Genomic DNA, 25,258 nt, shown 5'->3' on the forward strand with positions numbered 1-25,258 from the left:
TATAAAACCAAGAATGGAAGCATTCTTTTTATCTTTTTTTCCTCTTATAGTAAAAAGAAATTAAGTGTCTTCTAAGTTAAGCTTTACTTAAAATTGTCTCAAGCACACTTGGAAGTATTGTCACATAATATTTCAACATTATAAATTAAGTCATCTCAAGGCCAAGGTACACTTGGAAGTATTGTCACATAATATTTGAACACTGCTAATTAAGTAATCCGAAAGGAAGAATTTGAACACTATTACTTAAGTAATCTAAAAGGAAGAATCAAAATGCTGACCATCCCTCAAATTAAAAGTTGATCAACAATGCTAACATGGCTTGCCATGTGACAACATATGGACCATATGGAAAAATGCAAGCAAGGTGCCCCCGTGACCTAGCCAATAGCCACCTGATATATGTGGTTATGAGGCGCCATGTTTTTGATGTGACAAATATGAAAAAGCTGGGAGGTCAAATACAAACTTGGAAAAGGTTTCATGGAAAAACTACTCTTTCGGACTCTGCTTCTACAACAGTCTTCCCCTCACAAGATTTTGTCTTTTTTTTTTATTTATTATTCAATGGATTCAAAAATAAGGGTTTACGAAAAAAAAATGAAGATTTTTTTTTTGTTCTTGAGTTCATGTGGGGAGTTCATGATTTTGCCATATACCCTAAACCCTAAACCAAAAAAAAAATAAAAAATAAGATGTTGCCATATACTTTTGAGTTCATGATTTTATATTATGATATCATAGTTAAAGTTTCACTTTGAAAAACCAAACGTGCGCCATCCCTACATTTGTTTCAGAATGCATTATATTTTTTGGCATTCTCGAAGATCATAACCCCAACATATGAGAAACAGAAATATATAATCTCTCAGGAACTAATCTGCTGCATTAGAAGGAAAGAATATTGAGCTGTCAGATGAGAAGCACTCATAAGTCTGGAAGTTGCTTGGTGTGCCTAATGTTAAACCCTCATTCAGTAGTAGGGGTTGTTGCAGAAGCATTGATTGTTGAGCTTCAGCTTCCATCTCCTTACGTATCAATGAGTTGTGGTCACATGAGAATCTCTGTTTTTGGTAGAATGCTGTATTGAGAAGTTGAGCTTCTACAGTGGCCAACTGTATCTGAAGCTGTTCCACAAGCTTCTGCAATTGGCAAACTTCACCTGCACATCCATGCACTGGATCTTTAATCCTCGCCACCGCTTCATAGACAAAACTTTCCACTGCATCGGCTCGTTGGCTCTCAGGTAGTTCCTGTATTAATCACACAAGGACACCTATTTCATAAACAACCCAAGTAGTAAATGAAACCGGCAACAAGATTAATTGCCTAGCAATTAAGTGGTACCTGCAAGAATTTGGAGATATTGCTGGCTCCAAAGACTCTATGAACAACCAAGAACTTGAAGGGTTGGTCTGGGGGAAAATAAGGTGCTAGAACACATCTTGGGACGCAACGTCGACGGAGAGTTTTGCAGGCGCCACAAGGTCTGATGAGCTGCGGCGAAGGAAGGTCACCTTGATCATGAGGACGACTAGTAGAAGCCACAGATGATTGAGATGATGAAATAATTGCACCAAGTGATGAAGGCTTCATTTCAGTGCACATTGTCGAATGGAGACATATGATAGTCTATTTATAGAGACAAAGGGGGAGAGAGAAAGAAACGCGTTTGTAGATCATTTGATGAACACAGCAGTCAAAGGCGGATTTGCTTAATTTTATAAAGATTTAAAATTTTTTTTTTAATCGTTTATCCGGCCAGCTTGCGCGTATCTCGATTACATCTTTTGGAGGGAGCTTTGTTATCTGGGTTGAACCCATGACCTCTCCACTGAGAAATATGGATCTTACCACTCTAGCAATCCTACATTGACAATTTTATAAAGACTTTTGCATTAAAGAGTGATGTAAAAGAGTATAAGTGGATATTATTTACCATCGTAGGGTGGGTCAGTTGGTGAGATCAATACCTCCTAGTGAAGAGATTGTGAGTTTGATGTTTCTTTTCTTTTTTTTTTTCAAACGGAATACTTTATTAAAAAGAAAAACCACGATTACAACCTAAGGAGAAAAGATCAAACAACATTAATCGTCTAACATATGAAGGGGGGGGTCTAAACATGTAAGAACGTTTCCTGGGACACTGCTCCTTCTTTGGCCAAAGCGTTAGCAACTAAGTTAGCTTCCTAAGCACATGAGTGATGGAAATATTTTTAAAAGTATTAATCACCCGGCCGTCGAATAAATAATAGAAAATATCTTCCAAGAGATCTCTGATAGATTTTTATGCAGGACAGAGATGAGTGCTTGGTTGTCACTTTCCATGGCTACAGAGGACAAATTAAAGTCTTTTGCCCCTTGTAAAGCTTTGCGCATAACTAGTGCTTCCAGGATTACAACATCATGGGCTGCAAAACCACTTCTAAAGCTAAAGATCATTTTTTCCTGCCAATCACAAGCAATACTACCAACCCAGCAAGTTTTCTTTCCTTAAAAAAGGAGCCATCTACATTGATGGCTGATGGTATTTCATTAAATACCCTTATCTCAAAAATATATACATATATATAATTCTTCTTTTTCAAACGAAAAAATGAATATTATTTATCTCTTTTTTTTTTCTTTTTCCTCAATGTATTTTGAGAGAGAGAGGACCTGGAGATCAAGAAAATCCAATGAAACGGATGCGTTTGATAGCCCAAGAAAAAAAAATTTTCTTTCATATGTCAGGTGTGCATTAGGGAGAAGATTATTAGTTAAAATTCAAATTTCAACACTAACGAGGGTTGGCAGAATTAATATATTTGTAATTGTACCAGAGTATAGAGCTTGATTCGATAACTTAGGTAATAGCTAATTTTCAATCATATTTACTAAATCATCAGCTATCATCCAGAGACATTTCTGCCGAAGGAATTAAGGAACTTTAGTCACTTTTCTTTTCATGATATAATCTATGCATGCATTTACCAAAAAAAAAAAAAAAAAAAAAATCTATGCATGCAAACAGGATTTTTTTTTTCTTTTTCTTTTCTTGACAACATGGATGGATTCAATTAACAAAAGAAGAAGAAAAAAAAAACTGGACGTAGAGCTTGTCCTGTCAACTAAATATAAGATTCGACTCCTTGACAAGACAACACAACTGGACAAGGAGGTGGGGGTGATGATGTATGGAAAATAACAACAACAATAATAACTCGTACGTACAAAGAAACTTACCATGCAGAGGAAAAAGATACTAAAGAATGTTTGATTTTAGCGCTCCTTTCGCATAATGCTAGAAGAACGTTAATGATAGAGGCTGGAATAGAAGAGAAGCCCTCTGTAGTTGTAGCCTTGTAGGGCTTCCAAATGCGTCTTCGAATTTGCAACTCTTTCCGTCATTTAAATAGTTTTTCGTGGCCCTAGCGCTTATAAGGATTGTTGAAGTCACTGTCAGTTTTACTCAAAGCATTTGGTGCGCCCTGTAAGGCTGTAACTAAGAAATTGGCTTACATTTTGTTTTTTTTGTCATCATCAAGTCGATGCGGTGGCTGGTTTAGAAGCCCACGAAAAAAATGTTTGAAATGGTAATGAAAGTAGCACCGAATTCACCAAAGAAAGTAATACCATAGTATTTTAGTGTGCGTTTTAAGAGTCTCCTCCAACAATGAGGATTTTGGGAAAAAAAGGATAGTTCAGGTACAATTTTGACTGTTTGGTAGAAGTTTTATTAAGAACACTTGAGATGATGAAGACTTTAAATAATAATAATAATAAAATAACTCTTATAAAAGCATAAAGGGGTTAGAAGTTGTAAGTGAATGAAGTTTACTTGGTGTCCCCTCTTTGACGTATTTTGACATATCTTTTGTGTTTGAGAATGACGAAACAAATTAAAATTGTTTAGCAAAAAGCTTTCTCAAATATAAAAATTGGACTGTTTTTTTTTTTCTTCTGAAAACAAAAGGATAACCCATATATTTTACCAAAAAAAATTTGGAGTTCTTTTTGTTGTAAGAACCAAAAAATGGCAAAAACAATGCTTCTTTGCCCGTTACCATACGCACCCTAGAGATAATTCATTTGGGTGCGGTGGTACATTCAAGTTCAATCATACAAAATGAAGGCCAAATCCAACCCAATAACTCATTTTTTTTGTCAAAAATGAAAATTGATTTGATAACTTTTGTCATAATTAAATTATGGAACGTAAAATAAGTACAGCATATGAAATTGAAAATTTGATAACAAATGATAATGAGGATTGAGGATGCATACCTAGGGCTTGGGAGTGAGAAAAAAGGAGAAATGAACAGAGTGAGAATTTTTGAACCAGAGTCCATAATTTGGATTTTGGGTGTTATTTTATTCTTTTAAATAAAAATAAGATTGGATCTCAACTCTCAAGTACATTAAAAAAATAAAAAATAAAAAAAATAAAAAAAATGTCAGAAAATGAGAATGATAATTGATATAAAAAAGACCCATAATCTATGCAAACAAGATAATTTTACTTTTCTTTCCTTTTCTTGACAATCAAATGCAACCTTATGGATGGAAAGCTTCTCCAATCAATTAGATAGAAGACTTGAATCTAGGGGTGTAAATGGATAACCAAAATCCGCTTTCGAATTCGCATCTGCATCTGTTTAGGGGTATCTGAATCCGTCTGATTACTAATAAGATGCGGATATGGTATTATTCCTTTCTTATCGATTATTATCCCATTAAGTTATTTATTTAGATTTATTTTTCTTATTTTTATAAAATTTCTACCCGTGATATGTGACTCTATTTTTTCTAGATTTTCTACTAAAATAACTACCAAAGTTGCTAAATTCTTAAATTTCAAACCTAGTCTTCACAAATAAAATGGTAAAGATGTAAAAAGAAGTCGAAAACTTATGTTCAATCTGTATTCATGTCCATTTAGAAGAATCTACTTAAGAAAATAACTACTCTGAATCCAACTAAATCCGTCTGAAAACCGATAGGATATTATCCGAATCCGTCAAAATATAATAGGATGCATATATGGTATTACCACTATCTGATCCGAATCTGGTCCATTTACACCCCCTACTTGAATCCAAAAAAAAAATAACCAGCACAACACAACTGGACAAGGGGTGGGGAGGATCATGCATAGAGAATAATAATAACAACGACAACTGTGAGAGAAACAAAAAGCAACTAATATATGGACCTTTGAAATAAAAATAACAGCAACATCCAAGTCCCCCAAGTTAGGAAAACATGTTAATTTTCAAAGCAAATTCCATGTAAACCCCTAAATTTGCAATCAATTATATCTACTATCTTGACAAAATCAATTACAAATGTCCTTTACTGTTAAGTATTAAAGTTAATGATGTCATCATGAAACAAACATGTAAATGCCAAGTTACCTTTTATTATATAAATATTTTTTACAATACTATTTTTACACTTATCTTTCTATTATGTTCTCTCTCTTTTCTTGACCTCTCCTTCCTTGACGCCGATAGCACCGGCACCTCCCTTCCTCTCTTTTGTTGTTGTTGTTGGTTGCCTCCATAGCAAGAAACTTTCAAATCCCATCTTGTTATTTCGAAATCTGACTAAGGACCCACCGGTTCTCTCTTGGCCCGAACCTGGCTCCTGAGAACAAAATGAAGGTGAGAGTGGGCCGCCTCTATGGATGGGAAGTCACCTCCAATGATTAAGTCAGTAAATGGAAGAACACGAATCCTCATAGAGAGGAGTAAATGTCCAAGAAAGATGAAGAGGAGGATGTCTTCTTGGGGTAGTTGCAAGTGATTAATGGTTGGAGATTGAAGGTTCAACTTATTTTACATGATGGATAGTGGCGGTATATAAAGCAGAACCATACCACAGGGGTGAGTGGGGGTGCATCATAACCTTACGATTTCCTCGTTCAAAATGGAGGGTGGAGATGGCCTCTGGATCGTAGCTTGATTAGCAAGCCAATGATTTGATTTGCAATACAATTGTCACCGAATCAAGGGGCCAGTCACACGTTGACACTGATGTGACATCAATCCCCAGCTGGATAGACAAAACGTGAGGAAGTGTGGTGGTTCCCGACAAGGGGAAGGGGTGTGGTGGTTTCCGGCAGTGGTGGACGGTTTCTAGCGAGGTGTAAGAAGAAGATGGTTAAAGGTTTCACTCAATTAAAAGGTGGTTATGGGAGGATAATTGGGTCATTACTACCCCTAACGGCATGATGGTCATTCACATTCAAAATTTGAATAACTTAACATAATCAAGTAACTGTAGGTAACGTGTAATTTTTAACTGGGTAAACTGTAATTTTTGGCACCAAACTGAGGTGCCTCGAGTTTCACCCCCACTATTGGAAGAATCCGGATCATCACCCTGTCAGTGGAGCATAGAGTGCTCCTCGACGGTTTTATCACCACAAAATCGGTGGGCCCCACAGGTAAAAAATATAAAAAAATCCCATCACCCAACCCCTGGGCCCCCCTGTAATTTGTGGTGGTAAAGCCGTCGGGGAGCACAAAGTGCTCCACCGACGGGTTGAGGATCCGGACTCCTATTGGAAACCCTGAAAATGCTGGCTCGGGTGATGTTTTTAGTGATGAACATGCAAATATATTATATGCATTTCGTCCTTTTATTTGCAAGAGGACAAGTTTTGAAGCAAAATAGAAGCAATGATATGAGCCCTTGAAATTGGAAGGGAACTTGCCTTGGAGAAAATTTGGGTGGAGACTGATTTAGTGATTTAGTGGTTGTGGCTTATCTGTTGTTGAAGAAGAAATTAATAGGGTTCATATTGCAGCATTGGTGGACTCTCCAACCGTGGACTCTCTAACTCGTGAGTTGAAAATTTATCATTCAAATTATTGAGACCAGGTTGAAGATGGTGAGTTCAAAATATACATTGATCAAATAAAAAAAACCTGTAAATGCCATGCAGACACTCAAGGAATTGAATTTATGTTGTAATAAAAGCTTTTGTAAAAAACTGTATTATAATATCGTGAGAGAAGGGAAAATAGGTTAGAGGAATGAAAGAATAAACCATGCATGTTTGAAGGTTTGAAAAATGTTAAACTTAGGATTACAATATGACAAATGCCCATCCATCATTTGACGGTGCACTTGATGTGCTTGTATGAGAAAGAAATTGTGAGGAGTTGTTGAAGAATATGTCTAACAAAAAAGAGTAGTTGAGGTCTTTTCCCTCTCATTATATGAAGGTATAATAGTCTTTAGAACCATACCACTAAACATTCCTACAAAGCTGGAACTGTGTGCTTTTCAAAGATAAAATAGGATGCTAGTGTTTAAAAGCCTCTATTTTGTGGTGACGGAACAATTTAATTACTTTTAATTTTAAAATCACAAAAGATGACCGATGCCAAACAAAATTTATATCCAATACGTAACGCTGTTGCATTCGATAGAGTTGGGAGGGTTTAACTATGCAGCCTTTATCCCTATTAATAGAATTTGAATCCATTACTGAGCTTAATTTCAGCAACTGAGCAAGATCTTCATAGATAATGAATCCAATTAAAGGCCTCACCAAATTTTCCCCGTTCTCTAAAACCCCCACTTATAGCTTATGAATGTCAGATTCAGCTTTTTTTCGAGGGGATTATTGTTGGTGAAGCTCTGGCAATCTGTCAGTCTAGAAATAAGTATCAGTACCTGATCCAATTTTACAGTGTATTGGAGAAAGTATAGAACTATCCACTGAAGAACTTTGTGCTTTGTGCACCTCCGACGGGGAGATGATCCCAATTCTTGAAGAAATACTATTCCACACCCTTGAATCATGCTTTTTACGGGATTTAGGATAGAAAAAAGAAGAGTTGGGAAAGTATTTTCCCTTCAAAACTCTATCCCACAAACTATTAGGTTCAATTATTAATCGCCAAGCCTGTTTAGCAAGCATACTGTAATTATGAATTTTAGCCTTTCTAAAACCAAGCCCTCCCTGAGAAGTTGGTATACAAGTCTTGTCCCAACAAATTAAAGAGTGATTAGATGATTTACCTGTATTACCATTCCAAAGTTTATTGACAATAGAGTCTAGTTTGTCACATACCTGCTTTAGTAGTTTAAAAATACCCATGTAATAAGAAGGTGTGAAGGATAATAGTGATTTTTCGCCCCAAACAAATAAGATCAAACCATCTCATCCAACCCTAGTTGAATCTACGGTTGCTCTACCACCATCACTCCTCCATGCGTGAAGGACTCTACTGGAAGCACATCTAAAGCCCTTGCCGAATTGATCTCTTCATGTTATCATTATCTTTCCAAGAATTTTACTTCATCTCAAATACCTCAAGGTCTACAAAAGGTTATATCATCTCAACAACTAGACTAGACTCAGAGTTGCACTCAAACACATAGGAAATCCAATCTATGTAAAACCATAATACCTACTCTGTGCAAAACCAAACTCTAGAACAAGAGTTTTAGACTACTCTTAAACAGTAATTCTTGTATCTATAGATATGTAAGTTGTACTCTAGTAAAATTTCAAAGAAGCTAATCACATTTCCATGAATGTAAGTTATCGAGATCAATTAAATCAAGTAAAATTGAGTCTCTCTCTTTCTCCCATATTTTCTCTCTCTTTCCATCACTCAAAAATGTCTCTCTCTGACCCTAATTCATGACATGTAGCAAAAGGTAATGCAACTAGTACTAATTTGGCGACAACTTTTTACCTGCAAAACTGAGAGAATGGACATGAGATGACAACCATCACAAAAGAAGATTGGAATAGACTGATTTCCATCAATCTATATTGTATAAAAAAGGGGTTTTTGTAGGCTTACATCAGCGCTTAACAATCCACGTGAACACATGTAATACTATTAATAAAATGACTTAGGGCCTGTTTGGTTACATGAGTCTAGAAATTTCAAATCTATTAATTTCAAATCTATGAAGTCATAATTTATAAAATTAACTGTTTGGTTAACCGAATATGTGGAATGAAAGCTGTTGATTCATCTGAGATTTTGTAAATGCGCAAATGTTTAATGTTTTTATAGTAAGTGTAAGGGTAATCTGGGTATTTCCTTGGGTTTTGGTTTCTATTGAACTGGTTTCGGTTCACTTCATTGTATATGTGTTTTTGAGCCGGTTTGATTCAATTGTATGCAAAACACGATTTTTGGAATTTGGGGAAAACAAATCGAGCTCTCTGGCGATGGCGATCTTCGTTTCTCTCTGTTCTTCGTCGATTGATCTGGTTCTTGGACGATCTTGAAGGAGCTCTGAGCAAGGAGTGTTCAGAGGAGGGAGAAGAAGGTTCGTTGGTATTTTGGGGAAATCAAGAGAGAGCTCGAGATGCAAAACACGATTGAGATTTGGGGTTTTTCTGAGTTTTCTCTCTAGCTCGTTCATGGCGACCTCTGTTCTTGATGCGATGCTTCAGTGGTGAAGTTGATCCTCAAATATGAAAGAGGGCTTTTGTTCGGCTTAATTTCAGCAACTGAGCAAGATCTTCATAGATAATGAATCCAATTAAAGGCCTCACCAAGTTTTCCCAGTTCTCTAAAACCCCCACTTATAGCTTATGAATGTCAGATTCAGCTTTTTTTCGAGGGGATTATTGTTGGTGAAGCTCTGGCAATCTGTCAGTCTAGAAATAAGTATCAGTACCTGATCCAATTTTACAGTGTATTGGAGAAAGTATAGAACTATCCACTGAAGAACTTTGTGCTTTGTGCTTCTCCGACGGGGAGATGATCCCAATTCTTGAAGAAATACTATTCCACACCCTTGAATCATGCTTTTTACGGGATTTAGGATAGAAAAAAGAAGAGTTGGGAAAGTATTTTCCCTTCAAAACTCTATCCCACAAACTATTAGGTTCAGTTATTAATCGCCAAGCCTGTTTAGCAAGCATACTGTAATTATGAATTTTAGCCTTTCTAAAACCAAGCCCTCCCTAAGAAGTTGGTATACAAGTTTTGTCCCAACAAATTAAAGAGTGATTAGATGATTTACCTGTATTACCATTCCAAAGTTTATTGACAATAGAGTCTAGTTTGTCACATACCTGCTTTGGTAGTTTAAAAATACCCATGTAATAAGAAGGTGTGAAGGATAATAATGATTTTTCGCCCCAAACAAATAAGATCAAACCATCTCATCCAACCCTAGTCGAATCTACGGTTGCTCTACCACCATCACTCCTCCATGCGTGAAGGACTCTACTGGAAGCACATCTAAAGCCCTTGCCGAATTGATCTCTTCATGTTATCATTATCTTTCCAAGAATTTTACTTCATCTCAAATACCTCAAGGTCTACAAAAGGTTATATCATCTCAACAACTAGACTAGACTCAGAGTTGCACTCAAACACACAGGAAATCCAATCTATGTAAAACCATAATACCTACTCTGTGCAAAACCAAACTCTAGAACAGGAGTTTTAGACTACTCTTAAACAGTAATTCTTGTATCTATAGATATGTAAGTTGTACTCTAGTAAAATTTCAAAGAAGCTAATCACATTTCCATGAATGTAAGTTATCGAGATCAATTAAATCAAGAAAAATTGAGTCTCTCTCTTTCTCCCATATTTTCTCTCTCTTTCCATCACTCAAAAATGTCTCTCTCTGACCCTAATTCATGACATGTAGCAAAAGGTAATGCAACTAGTACTAATTTGGCGACAACTTTTTACCTGCAAAACTGAGAGAATGGACATGAGATGACAAACCATCACAAAAGAAGATTGGAATAGAGTGATTTCCATCAATCTATATTGTATAAAAAAGGGGTTTTTGTAGGCTTTCATCAGCGCTTAACAATCCACGTGAACACATGTAATACTATTAATAAAATGACTTAGGGCCTGTTTGGTTACATGAGTCTAGAAATTTCAAATCTATTAATTTCAAATCTATGAAGTCATAATTTATAAAATTAACTGTTTGGTTAACCGAATATGTGGAATGAAAGCTGTTGATTCATCTGAGATTTTGTAAATGCGCAAATGTTTAATGTTTTTATAGTAAGTGAAAGGGTAATCTGGGTATTTCCTAGGGTTTTGGTTTCTATTGAACTGGTTTCGGTTCACTTCGGTTCACTTCATTGTATATGTGTTTCTGAGCCGGTTTGATTCAATTGTATGCAAAACACGATTTTTGGAATTTGGGGAAAACAGAAATCGAGCTCTGGCGATGGCGATCTTCGTTTCTCTTTGTTCTTTGTCGATTGATCTGGTTCTTGGACGATCTTGAAGGAGCTCTGAGCAAGGAGTGTTCAGAGGAGGGAGAAGAAGGTTCGTTGGTATTTTGGGGAAATTAGAGAGAGCTCTGAGATGCAAAACACGATTGAGATTTGGGGTTTTTCTGAGTTTTCTCTCTAGCTTGTTCATGGCGACCTTTGTTCTTGATGCGATGCTTTAGTGGTGAAGTTGATCCTCAAATATGAAAGAGAGCTTTTGTTCGGCTTTGTGAGAAGGACACTCGACGGTGGTTTGGTGCCATATGGTTGCCATGTTATGGTTATCTTGTACATATCAATCCCTGACATCTTGTAAGTCTTCATTTCTTCCATAGTAGATCGGACTCCATTCTTGAGTCCTGGAGACGTAGGCATCTGATGCCGAACTCCGTAATCAAATGTCCTGTGTCTCTTCTTCTTCTTGCTTCCAATTTCGTGGTAAATCACATGACCGAATGAATAGTCTAGGTTAGGGTTTATAGATTGTTTCTTTTCTTGTTTCAATCTGATAAATCGAATAAGTTAATCACCATTACCGATCATGAATTAAGAACTGGGAATATCAGTAAGGATGAAATCTCTGGATTTCTCCCCATACCCATAAATCTACAGATTCACGTTTTCAGTGTAAAAAGATGAATATTTAGATTTCATGAATGTAGAGGTTTTCACAACCAAACGGGTATAAATCTCGCATTCATAAGGGCGGGACGAGGAGACAAAAAGAGACAAACCGGACCAAACCAGAGACAGGCAAAAAACGGGTAGTTGAATTGAAGAAATCAATTTATCCAAAATTAATAGATTATGGTTTAAATGTTAACAAAAGGGGAAGTCACCTCACCAAACGTCGTGGAAGGCGTTTCGAATCTGGTCCACAACCAACGGTAATTCCCATTTGTGTCCGAGTTTGAAATCTCTCGGATTCATGACCACAGGCCCTAAATTAATCTCTGGAATCATGTAACCAAACATGCCCTAAAACTCAACCTCTTCTGGATTTAACTGTGAATGACTGAGAAATTTCATTTTTATTGTTTTTTTATAATGATCAAAATTCAATGAATGCGAACGGCTATTAATCTTAAGAATCAAGAATCTTACACCACATGTGAAGGTGGAAAAACGTACAAAAGAAGAGAAAAAAGAAAGAAAACTTAAGGGCATAAAACACCTTTACTTTTAGCTGGTGCTTTCTTGTAAAAATAAATAAATAAAGGGAGAAAAAAGGGAATCGGCGCCTTCTTTACTAAGGAAAAAATTGTTCCTTTCACTATTCAATATACTGTTGATCAATCATTGAATTATATGAAATGATTATAATTAAACAAAATATCAATCTTAGATTTGTATGAAAAAGCTTTGATATCGATTGTTGGAACCTAAAATTCTAAACGATGCTCATACTAAAGTTAGGATACTATGTAATATTCAAAGGAAGGAAAAAAAAAAAAAAAAAATCAATTCAAAACCTTTTCCATTCCTAAATCTTAAAATTAAAATGACAAAGTCTTCTTCAATCTCGTCGTCTTTCTTTTCGTTCCTCTTTCTGGTAGAGAGAAAAGAGAACAAAAGGCTTCAGAGTTTGAAGAGACTCATCGTAACTATTTGTAATAGTAATTCCAAACCCTAGTCTACTTCCATAATGAATTGATTTACCCCATCTCAAACTAAATGACAATGCATTTGCTCAATGTGTAGAGACCTCATTGATTATTAATCCCAGTAATTAATCTAAGTTCACATATTATCTAGGATAAACTTAACAATCACTTACTTTGGCTAAATTAATTACTTTGTTATGATGAATTGATGTAGTTATGAAATCTCAATCACAAAATTTTCCAATAATTCTTAATCCATTTAACAAATCTACTAATGTCGGATAATAGTATATATGCATAATCATATGGTATATGTTTTTCTATCAATTACAACAAAAGTTTATTTACTAACTAAACCGAAATGTGATAAATAAACAACGAATGTCCAACAACTTTGATCACATAAACAACATTATTCATTATAGGTCTTTTATGGGGCCCAAGGCAATACTCAATAGCCAGTCCATTAATTATAGCTAAAAACTATGTTTAGAAAGGTAAAATAATTATTTCCTAAACACCTTACAACAAAAGCACAATTAAATGCATGTATGTATTAAATCATCCATAAAACGAAAAATAATTTATTCATCAAATGTAAAATTTATTATCAACATCAATTTATTAGTTCCCATTTGAATTCACCCACTAAACAAGCATAAATTCAATTAAAAATAAATTATAATATCCAATCATGCTACCAAATAATAATAAAATGAGTAGATAAAGTTCAAATTTCAAAATAGATAGAGGTACTAAAAGAAACAAGTTCAACCAAGGGTTTATCTCTTAGATCACCCTTTATTTGCATCTTTTGCGTTTTTCTTCTCTAGGCAAGATTTACGTGCATTATAGTTTCTTTTAAAATATTCATTTTGATCACACCAATAATACATAATATCACTAGAGCTCTTCTTTTCTTTATTATTTAGATGATATTTGTTTTTCTTAAGGAACTTATATTTGTTATTGTATAACCCACTAGTAAATGCTTTGTTGTCTTTAATCAAATTTGCATTATTGATCTTTGTCCTTTTCTTATCATTTTATTCCTAAACACATATGAAAACGAGGTCTTTTAGAGTCTTTCTATTAATTTGTCTATGTATTGAGTGAAATTTAAAAGGTAGCATATGACTTTGGAAGCGATTTGATAGCAAGATGCACAAAAAATTCATCATCAATCATTGTCCCAAGATCCTTTAGTTTATTTTTTGTAGCAGGCATCTCTAGAAGTTACTCTCTAATACTTTCTGTACCATCAAATATCAAGGAAGTCAATTTAAACATCAGTTCATCTTTCACTTCGTTCTGTGATAACTCAAACACTGTTTTTATCTCTGTAAGATTTTCTTTGACAGTGTTCTTCATTCCACACTTTCACACATGGATTAACAGTGAATCTATTCATTATTATTAGACTTTTCTTGTTAGTTGTCATACGTTCTTTATACTCTATCTTCTCCTCATTTGTACTTGTAGCAGTAAGATCAACAGACTTTTGCTCTTTAAGAACCATATCATAGTCAAACAATCTTATGGTAACATTTAGTTAATTTATGCATACTTTATAGTTTTACTTAGAAAGAACAGGAATTAAGGTTAAAGCATTAGTCTGGGTAGGCATCTTAAGGGAGAAGCAAAAAAATCAACAATCAAACATAAGGAGCGCAACATAGGCATTCAAACAAGCTATATCATAATCATATGAAGAAAAAAATGATACAATTAGATATACAGGTATATGGACTCATATGGTCATACCATATCAAGCATGCCAAAGACATCAAACATTCCAACATTAGCTGACCAAGTAAACTTCTAACCTTCAGATTAAAATGTACAAAGCTTCACACATAATCTTGCAAATATCATCGAATAACAATCATTTTTGGAATTCCTTCCACCTTTGGGTGATAAGAAACCGTTAGATTATGCATCTCAAAATATCTTGTTGTATTACTCACTTTTTTTTATTGAAGACAACAACAATCTTTGAAATTTCATTACCTTTGGACATCTGAAACTCCTTAGATTATTATTTTCTCCGACTTGTGTTCATGTATTCCAAATTTAGATGACATTACCTTTAGGAAAATGTCAACAAACTTTTACTTCTCCGACAAACTACAAGAGAATGAGAAGATGCCATTTTGGTGCATGGATTATGAACCTCTTCTTATTATTCCTTCCAAAATTTACAGTCAATGTGCAAAATTACATATAATATAACAACAAGAGAATGAGGTGATGCTACTTTAGTAGATTACACCCTCTCCTTATTATTTTCTTCCAAAATTTTCAGTTTAAGGTGCAAAAGTACGCACAAATAATATCAAATAATTAAGGTATTAATACATATTAATGGAGAACAACTATTGTAGAGAAATTTAATTAAATCTAAACATAGAATTGGTCTCAAAACCCAAAGATTAACCATTAACCATTAAAATACGAAAGAATAGCAACCTGTTAAGATAAAAAAGTTAAATAAGCATCATAAAGTTCTAATTCAGTATCAATATTCACAATTGCTTCGAACCAGAATTGATCAATTTGTTAATGAACTCCAATCTTTTGGAATAGTGGTCTCCAATTCTCATTCTAGAATATTTGCATAAACCATAAATTAAATTTGATTAGTTTTTACAAGAAAGTCAAAGATAGTAGAGCCAAAAAAAGTGTTTCTGTTTTTGTTTTTGAGTAAGAATAAAAATTTCAAGAAGCGTGCACCATGAGACAATATCCGTCAGATAAGACGATTGGATCAGAAGGATCTCTGTCAACACACATGTGAGATCAAAAGGAAACTAGGTTTTCAAAGGCTTAGCAAACATTCAAAAATCCACTTTCACACATTTGTAACACGTTTAATAAAAGAGCTTGTACATAAAAAGTAAAGAACACTTGAACCCTCTTTTGGATTTAATGAGAATGACAAACAAAGTTCTATTTGATTCTTTTATATAGTAGCAAAAATTCAAAGAATGTGTACGGCTATTAATCTCATAATGGACAATGATCAAATAACAATCATAAGACTATTTCCATGTGAGAACCAAGAATCTTACACCCCACAGTTAACGGTGGGAAAAAAAAGAACATAGAAAGGGAAAAAAGACGAAGAATCAAAGGCATGCAATTATGGTACCGTATGTCAGTGATATACCATGTTGAAAGACTTGACACGAAAAAGGCCCCCAACATGAGAATTGCCAAATGTCAGTGATATATTGATAATTCACGATAATTTCAGCCAAAAAATTGGCATTATATGATAATTTCTTGCATTGTTACCTTGTTTTGCTCCAATCTTCAAACTTTACTTGTAGGAAGAGAATACTGTTAGGGATCATTAGCGTCGACTTGGGGGTTACCATGGATGTCATCTTCCATTTGTATCTTTAAATTCACACCATCAGCTCCTTTTTCCATTCTAACCATCCTCCAATCTATATAAGAGTTTCCTTGTAATGGTTGCACATTAGAATTTTGGCGGTCTCCTTGAATGTAAGATTGATTAGAATCATGCATGACTCCATGCACAGGAATATTGTCAGTATTATACATGTTAGCTTGTAAAATTTTGCCAATTATACCACTATACCTTCCATATAGCCTTCCGTCAACGCGGAGAATTTTAGATCTACCATTACTTCCACCAATAACTCTTTGTACCGAAGAAGGAAAGCTTATGTTGTCATTGATTGATCTCCTTCCTTGGGGAGTGAAATTTGTCGCTGACATTTCAAACCTCACATGAAACCCCTTTTAATATTTTATATGACAACATATCTCTTTCGGTCGGCACACATAGAGATTCATTTATTTTCTCCCAGATCATTGCTCCTATTGTTTGAACTTAAATTTATACTGCAAAACAATTCGTCTTCATTACAATGCATATTTTGATGGAGTTAGAGATGAAGAAGCAAAATCTCAAGAGGTAATTTATTCACAAACTTTCTTGATTGGGTCTTCATCACATTCTAAATAGTGACGATTGGTACTCTTTCAAATCCAAAATGATTTTAAAATATAAGATTTTAAGGATATAATTGGCATTCAATATAGTTTCTATAAATGAGGGTAATGTCATTTTTTTGACTTCTGAATTTTAATGAATGACAAAATAGACATTACATATTCAATATTAATAACCACTTAACACTGTTAGAAGTGAGGGAGGCAATAGTAATTTCATAAAGAAGAAGATTTGATTAGCAATAAAACCAAAGAATGGTGGAGGGGGGGGGCAATAGTATTTATCCCAAATAATAAATAAATTAGGCGCCTTCTTTTATAAGGAAAAAACTCAGGCTTTTCACTATTCAATATACTGATTGATCAATCATTGAATTATACAAATTGATTATAATTAAATGAAATATCTATCTTGGATTTGTATGATAAAGCTCTGAAACTAATTGTTAGAACAATCAAAGGATTTTCCAAAATCCTAATCAATACCCATACAAAAGTTAACAATGTAATATTTAGAACGAAAATTACATGTTGCAACAACGTATGTTGAAGAACATTAATCCAAAATCTAAATTCTTAGAGTGATGAAGCCTTCTCCAATCTCGTCACATTCCCTTCCATACTTTTTTCTTATGGAGAGAAAAGAAAATAAAAGACTAGAAATTGAGAGGACTCCATAATTCCTATTTATAACAGTAATCCCAAAACCTAGTTGGCTTTTCCAATAGACTGATCTAACCCATCTTAAACCAAATGACAGTTCATCATCAACCCAATGTGTTGTGACTTCCATCAATTATTAACCATATTAATTAATTTACGCCTACATATTCTCTAGAATACACTTAATACTAATTGCTTGGAGCTAGTGAACTACATAAATGATTTATCTAAGCCCCCTCCTATTACCCTTTTCTCAGCCTTTCAAGGCATTAGAGACTTCACTGCATGTTTTTCTTTATGTACGTTTGTTTTATTCCAGAGCTGTTTATGCTTTGGCGGATCGATCTCTAGCAAGGGAGGCCTTGTCTGTACGGTGCATAACTATTTGGCCACACTTCACTACTTGGCTGGTAGCAACTTGTAATGCTTCGACCTTTTGTCCCACACTTGGTTTGGAAAGAAAACCATTTATCAAAAAAAGGATTTTCCCCAACTTTTCAAGTTCTTTAGTTATCTTCAAGTTAGCAATCTTTCCAGGTTCTTTGAGGATTTGTTCCTATAAATCCATTTGATGCCTGTCCTTCAACTAGCTATCCGAGATAGCTAATTCTTACAATGTTCTCTGGCCATGATAAACTGTTAATATTTTTCTATCCATTTTAGCGATATTTTGCCCAGAGTTGCAATTAAGCTGGTTCTAAGTGACATGATCGCAAATATTCTATTTGAAATCAGAGGGAGCATTCAGGAGCATCAAGAAATCCAATATGCGTGATTCCAATTTTCATGTTCTACAATATTGTACGTTTTGCTAGTTTTGTGAAGGATATATCCCTTGTAGCTCGCTTTGATGATAAAATACAAATCTCAATACTGGATAGGGTGGGTATTGAGTGCTAGAAATCATTTTGCAGAACCAAACATCATCATTAAAAGTTACCAAAAAAAAAAAAACATCATCATTAAATTTCTTGGATTCTTCTGCTTGTTATTTTTTTTTTCCTGGGTGGGTGTGGCTCCATGTTGTGTGAAACTGTTTTAGACTATTAGGGTCATTTTCATCCATTCTCCTTTAGTTTGGTTAAGGTCACTTTCATTCTAAAATAACTTCTCTTTTGAGTTTGGCTTCAAAAAAGGACAACCAAGCACAAATCATATTTTATGACCAAAATTTACTTATTTGTGCAGCTGTTAAGATTGTACCATGTTTACTCGTTCCAATCCAACTGTTTGTATTAAAAATGTGTGCTATAATTGTAATTATAACATTTTTAGTCTTACATTTAAGGGTCTTAAATTTCAAATTTACAAAATTATGGCCTTAGTTGAAACTCAAAGAAAACTTCATTCCCATCCCAAAAGCCTAATTTGCTGAAAAAAAACTTATCTTCCGACAAAAAGAGAACCAACATTGCAGATTTTCTTATTTGATCAGGTTTGTTCAGTTTAAGATAATTAATTAGGGTTAAAGATCTAAGGTTGATTTGGGTTCAGTATTAATGGGTTACATTTCCGTTGGCATCAAGAATTGAAGGCTAAATTAAAATCAAATGATGAAAAAGAGTACAGTCCAATGATGAAACCAGTGGCAATTCCAATTTAAAATTAAATGACGTTAGAGGAAGACGTAGTAACAACAAGAACAAATCTCTGTTTGTTAAGTCTGTATCTACAAGCTTGCTAACAAGATTCTACTTCATCCTTGGCAGTTCAAGTAGGTGCATGGGTTTCTACCTGCAACAGGTTTCCCCTAATTCCGCGGTGGGTTCGGTCACTAGGTCTACAAATTCCTCATCTCACTGGATTTTCTACCTCCCCCTCAACTTCATTCTCTACTTTGTGATGGGTTCGGTCATTGGTCTAAGGCATAACAAAGAGGCAATGCATTTTTTTGGAAAATCTGATTTTTGATATTCTCCAAAGTAGGGTTTTCTTGCAAGATGGAAATGGGGTTTTCATTAGCACTTTAATTAAGGGCATAATTTTATAAATTTGAAATTTTAAGACCCTTAAATATATAATAAAAATATTATAATTACAACTATAGTTCACCTTTTTAATTTAAACCGTTTGGTTAGAATGAAAATGTATAGTACAATCTTGACCGCTGCACAAATAAGAGTATGTTGATCAGAAATAAGAAATAATTTTTAGAAACCACACGAGAGTCAGATTCAAAAAAGAATTTATTTTGGTAAAAGTGATAGGACGAAACCTCCGCCTCCATTGCAAATTACCCAGATTATTTTCATCAAACCCAATTAATTGTTTTCGTACAAGAATCCATATTTATTGAAATCTGTGCCTTAATCCGAGCCTATCTCTATAGTAACTGGTTTCAACATCCCTGATGAAGGATCAATTTATGGTATTAGAAGGAAAGAACGAGTCGTAAACTGATGACAAGTAGCTAGAGTAGTCATTAATCTGAGAACTGTTTGGTTCATGTATCATGAAATCCTCATCCAATAGTTGGGTGTGTTGCAGCAGTGTTGGTTGTGGAGCTTCAGCTTCCATCTCCTTACCCATCAATGAGTTGTTATGACATGAGAAGTTCTCTAGTATATGTCTTTCTGTATTGAGAAGAAGTTGAGCTTCTGCAGTAGCCAACTGCATCTGCAGCTGTCTCACAAGCTTCTGCAATCGGCAAACTTCACCTGCACATCCATGAACTGGATCTTTAATCCTTGCTGCTGCTTCATAAACCAAGCAATCCACTGCATCAGCTCTTTGGCTTTCTGGTAGTTCCTGCATTCATCACACAAAGACTTCCAATTGTTATATTGATGCATATAGATGATAGCCAAATCCAAAGACCCAACTCGCAAGAACTCTTTCAAATTGAAAATTGAAAATCCAGACTGTTTGAATTGACATGTAGGTTGAGATTCATCTTCAAATATCAACAGACGACTTGCCTATTGGGTAAGCACAACTGTAGTTTGCTCACCGCATAAGAGCCAGATTTTTTCGAAATGATTTTGAGTTTCACAACCCAGTTATTTCTCAGAATATTTTTACAAAGAAGTAGTACCTGCAAGAATTTGACAATATTACTGGATCCAAATATTTTATGAACAACCAAGAACTTGATGGGCTGATCTGCGGGAAAGTATGGTGCCAGAACACAACGTGGGACACATCGTCGACGGAGACTCTTACAAGCGCCACAAGGTCTGATAACATTCGAGGGAGAAAGGTGAGACTGATCACCAGGAGGAAGAGGAGAAGCTGAAAATGATTGAGGAGCAAACGAAGTAGTTGAGGAATCACTTGAAAGGTTAAATGAAGGAGATGATGAAGTCATAGCACCAGCAGTCATAGCTTCGTTTGAGTGCAAATTGAGAAGATCAAGAAGAGAGACTATTAAGAAACGGATTAACAATGAAGAGAGCGATGTAGGCCAGGCTATGGAGATGAAGAAGATCCAGTAGAGGGAAGGAACTGGATTGAAGACGTTATGCAGGAAGAGTTTGAGTAGCCAACTTAAGTAGTAACAACGGGACATGATGGATCAAGATCCGGGAAAAAGACATCAAAATCACACCGAAAACCATGTGTAAGTTGACCTCATTCAAAGTCTAAGAATTCCTTTTTGTGTTGTCTTTTATTTATGATCCACACATGTAATTACCATGTGATATGTATTCCAGGTGTCAATGAAGTGAATTCTAATTAAATCAGATGAACGGACCACCATTCTTCTGTTTTAATATTTTTAATAAACTGGAAATTTTAGTTATCATTCTGAAAGTAATAATATGGGAAATGAACATTATCTTGTTTCTATGAAAAAAACAAAAATTCCTCCAAAGCCTTTGTCTTATTCTTTTCAACATCTTTTATTAATAGAGCAAATTGCACTGGCATTCTGAAATGGAGGTCTTAAAACATTGACACCCCACTTTATGTTTAAAAAGCACAGAGACCCCAAACTGAATTTTTATTTGATATATTTGTCAAATTTATCACTGAAAATGGTTAAATTACTATTTATCACTGGTTATATCCCTATAATAAACAGTATCTGAAAGTTTTTCAGTGAAAATTTTGAAAAATTTATTTAAGGAAAATTCAATTTTGAGGTCTCTGTGCTTTTTAAACATAAAGTGGGTATTAGTGCTTTAAGGTTTCCATTTTGGGGTGCCAGTATAATTTGATCTTATTAATAACCAAAGGTTCAATGGATTCAATAATAAAGTTCCTCGAAATATGAAGATATAATTCTTTGAATTCATGATTTTATGTAATGTGAGTACGACATAATATGATAGATAGAATCTCATTTTGAAAAACCAAACATGCACCATCATAATATTTGTTGAACTCTTCTTCTGGCTACTTTCTCGTTTCAGATTATTATCATAAGACCAAGGAACTGTTCTAGTTCAAGAATAAGAATACACTAAAATTTTTAGCCTTTCTCAAAGATCATAACCCATAATCAGAGAACTTACGTATCAACGAGTTGTGATCACATGAGAAGCTTTGTTTTTGATACGGTGATGCATGTATTGAGAAGTTGGGCTTCTGCAGTAGCCAACTCCATCTGAAGCTGTTCCACAAGCTTCTGTAACCTGTAAGCTTCACCTGCAGATCCATGCACTGGACCTTTAATCTTCGCCACTGCGTCATAAACAAAGGTTTCCACTGCATCAGCTTTTTGGAACTGAGGTAGTTCCTGTATTAATCACACGAGGACCCCCTATTTTATGAATAACCCCAGTAGTAAATGAAACTGGGAACAAGATTAGGTGGCAAGTAGTACCTGGCTCCAAAGATTCGTGAACACCCAAGAACATGGATTTTTATTTGCAGCAGCCGCTGCTGGCTGCTGCTGACAGTACTGATGGTGCCACGCCATCACAATATGATCTAACGGTTGACAATCAAACAGTGAAGATGTATTTGTAAATAAAATATTTTATTTTATATTCAAAATTTAAATTTTTATAAATTTACAAAACAAGTCCTTCAATTTACCAATCCTAAACCCCCATTTCTCAATGATCACGATCTAGGGTTTCATTGAGCTCGATCAAACGGGAATTGGATGGACTAGACTTGCAATAGAAAAGATGGTTATCACTACATAGATCACAACCAAGACCAATTGTAGAAACCGCTCTCAAAGCTGCAGATTTGGGAGTTAAGATACTCCCATCCATGGCCATTTTTTCACTCCCTCGATTAGAAAGACAAGCTTTCTATTCTATAAATGAAACCGTGAGAATTTAAGAGGAATTGGAGTTTCAAAGTGTGAGGTGATGAGCTGTTCAACCGAAACTAAAGAAGAGTTGAAGAAGAAGAAGAAGAAGGCAGCCATGGAAAGAGGGAAGGGTGCGGTCCCGTGCGGGGATTGAAAGAGGGAAAGATATCAGAAATGCCCCTCTTGCTCAGGGGCGCAAGGTTGCTGCACAACCACTGCATCAGGGTGGTCGGTGATGAAGTGCTGCTCTTGCAGCCGAGTGGTAGAGGAGCGACAGACAGCCCCACGATCTCTTCCTTCTGCGAGTCCAAGATTCTCCTCTCTGGCCTTGTCACTTCGACCTTGCTCTCGTTGTCGTCGGCGACATAAATGGTGATGATGAAGACCCTTTCCAACCCACTGGCTTCATTACTGCTTTCTCCACATGGTCTCTTGAATCCAGCCCTCTCTTTGCTCTCTCCTCTCTCCTTTTCCAGTCACCTTACTGAACCAAAGCGAGCCTCGACTCGTCTTCCTCCTCGAGTTCTTCTGAATAGGGTCATGTTGTCGTTGTTGACTTTGTGCTTATCTTGAGATCATTGAGAAATGGGGGTTTAGGATTGGTAAATCGAATGACTTGTTTTGTAAATTTATAAAAATTTAAATCTTGAATGTAAAAATAAAAAAATTTATTTATAAATACACCCTCACTATTTAATTCTCAACCGTTAGATCATATTGCTATGACGTGGCACCATGCTACAAATAAAAATCCCAAACTCACAAGAGAGAGAAATTAATCATTATAAATTTTCACTAATATAAACCTCAGTAGTAAAAAATGTGACCGCGATATATCATCGACATGGGGCGATATATCGCCCTATTGCTAGGGGGCGACATGATTCCCCCTAACGATACAACACTTTCAAAGTGTCTACAATATAATGAAATTTGGTCGAATTTTCGACCGAATTTCTCTCTCCTCTCCAAACTTCTCGAGAGCCTCTCTCTCTTATTTCTTGTATTTTTCACCATATTTTGGTTTGATCTTCAACATCTAAGAGTACATCTTGCTTCGTTATTGCTGAATATCACGTTGTTTTTGTCGATCAAGAGGGATTTTGCATAGATCTGCGAGTTTTTTCATCTCACAAGTAACCATTCTTCTCCAACTAATTTTTGACAAAATGCATGCCATAATGTTGTTGGATGGTTATGAAATTAAAATATCTTGAATACCGTGAGTCAATCTACTAGCTCACGGAGTCATAATTTTTTTCGCAAAGTAATTTTCTTTTTAAACAATATATCTATTGTATGATGATAGAAAATACATTTGTGGAACTCCATGAGCCGATTCATAGACTCATAGAGTATAAATATTTTCCACCCAATAAATAATTATTTTAATTTTCAAAACTTATTAAAATATTAATTAAATTATCAATAATTAAGAAATATGGAGAAAATAGGGGAAAATGGGGAAAATTGTTTTGAAAATTATGGAATAATTATGTAAGTATTTCTCAACTATTGGATGTGTTGCCCATGTGGCTTCATCGTCGGTTTTGATATGGGCAATCTATTTTGTTTGCCAAAAAAATTGTAAAAGTTCATTTTATATTCAAAAATAAAATGAAGAATTGCTAGTTAGCAGTTATACTTTGGTACATGATTACATATTTATATCATACATTTAATATTCATACATGATTGTTTATTTGTGTAGAAACAATTATTTTGGTGTTTGCACCATCAGGGTGCGGGATATGGCCGAGCTAGAGCTTTAGGAGTTGGTTTCTCTAGGGCTGTAGGGGCTAGACCATTTGAATTTTTTTTTTGGGGGGGGGGGGGGAAGGGTGGTGTATTTGACATGTTTGGCAAATCATAGAGTCTAAGGGCCCCTTGTACATTAGGTCCAGCACCATCTTATTCATGCCATTGGGACCCGATTATGGAGCAAGATTTTGAATTTTTCAGGAAGAAGGGGGCCAAACAGACCTAGATTTCTAGTATATGGAAAGGTATGGCCAAGAAGGTAAAAAAGGCAATATCAAAGTGGATGTATTATAGTTCCATTCCAGCAAACATGGCGTAGGGTCCATACTACAAGCACATGATTGATATTGTAGCAGATGCAGCAGGCCCTGGATATGAGGTCCCACCCCTATAGATTTGATGACCACCCTCCTTCAGGAGGAGAAAGAAGAGCTGCAGCAGTATATTGACAGTATGAAACCCTTCTGGGATATATATGGATGAACCATCATGTTTGGTGGATGGACTGGCTCGACGAGAAAGTCCATCATCAACTAGTTGTAGAGCTTAGATTGAAAATGATAATGGAGGGAAATGAATTAGAGACCTCAATTGTGCGTGAACCTATAGTTTATATAGGATTTACCTTCCTTCCTTAACCGTTGGATTCGTTCGTGCTTCTTCTTGGTGGTCATTCGATCTTAGGATTTTTATCCTTCCTTACCCTTCTCTCTCTCTCACCCTCTCTCTCTCTCTCTCTCTCTCCATCACCCAAAAACGTGTCTTTCTAACCCTAACTCATGGCATCTAACACAACTGGATCAAGTTCAACCGATGTGG

The 25,258-nt window shown here is 35.3% G+C and overlaps 1 protein-coding gene and 1 pseudogene across 1 annotated transcript; both read right to left on the reverse strand.

The window, feature by feature from the left end:
• Positions 1–875: 875 nt before the first annotated feature.
• On the reverse strand, positions 876–1,608 carry LOC149001654 (LOB domain-containing protein 4 pseudogene; annotated as a pseudogene).
• An 18,150-nt stretch (positions 1,609–19,758) lies between these two features.
• On the reverse strand, positions 19,759–20,803 carry LOC149001655 (LOB domain-containing protein 3-like). The gene is made up of 3 exons (XM_089137948.1): positions 20,782–20,803; positions 20,504–20,700; positions 19,759–20,217 (listed from the first exon to the last, which is right to left on the reverse strand). Exons 1-3 carry the CDS (start codon positions 20,789–20,791, stop codon positions 19,828–19,830), a joined length of 597 nt encoding a protein of 198 aa, XP_088994074.1. The 5' UTR covers positions 20,792–20,803; the 3' UTR covers positions 19,759–19,827.
• Positions 20,804–25,258: the final 4,455 nt, after the last annotated feature.

The sequence above is a fragment of the Hakea prostrata genome, chromosome 10 (assembly GCF_041222555.1).
Source record: "Hakea prostrata isolate BN-2017 chromosome 10, UWA_Hpros_2, whole genome shotgun sequence".
NCBI classification, from domain to species: domain Eukaryota; kingdom Viridiplantae; phylum Streptophyta; class Magnoliopsida; order Proteales; family Proteaceae; genus Hakea; species Hakea prostrata.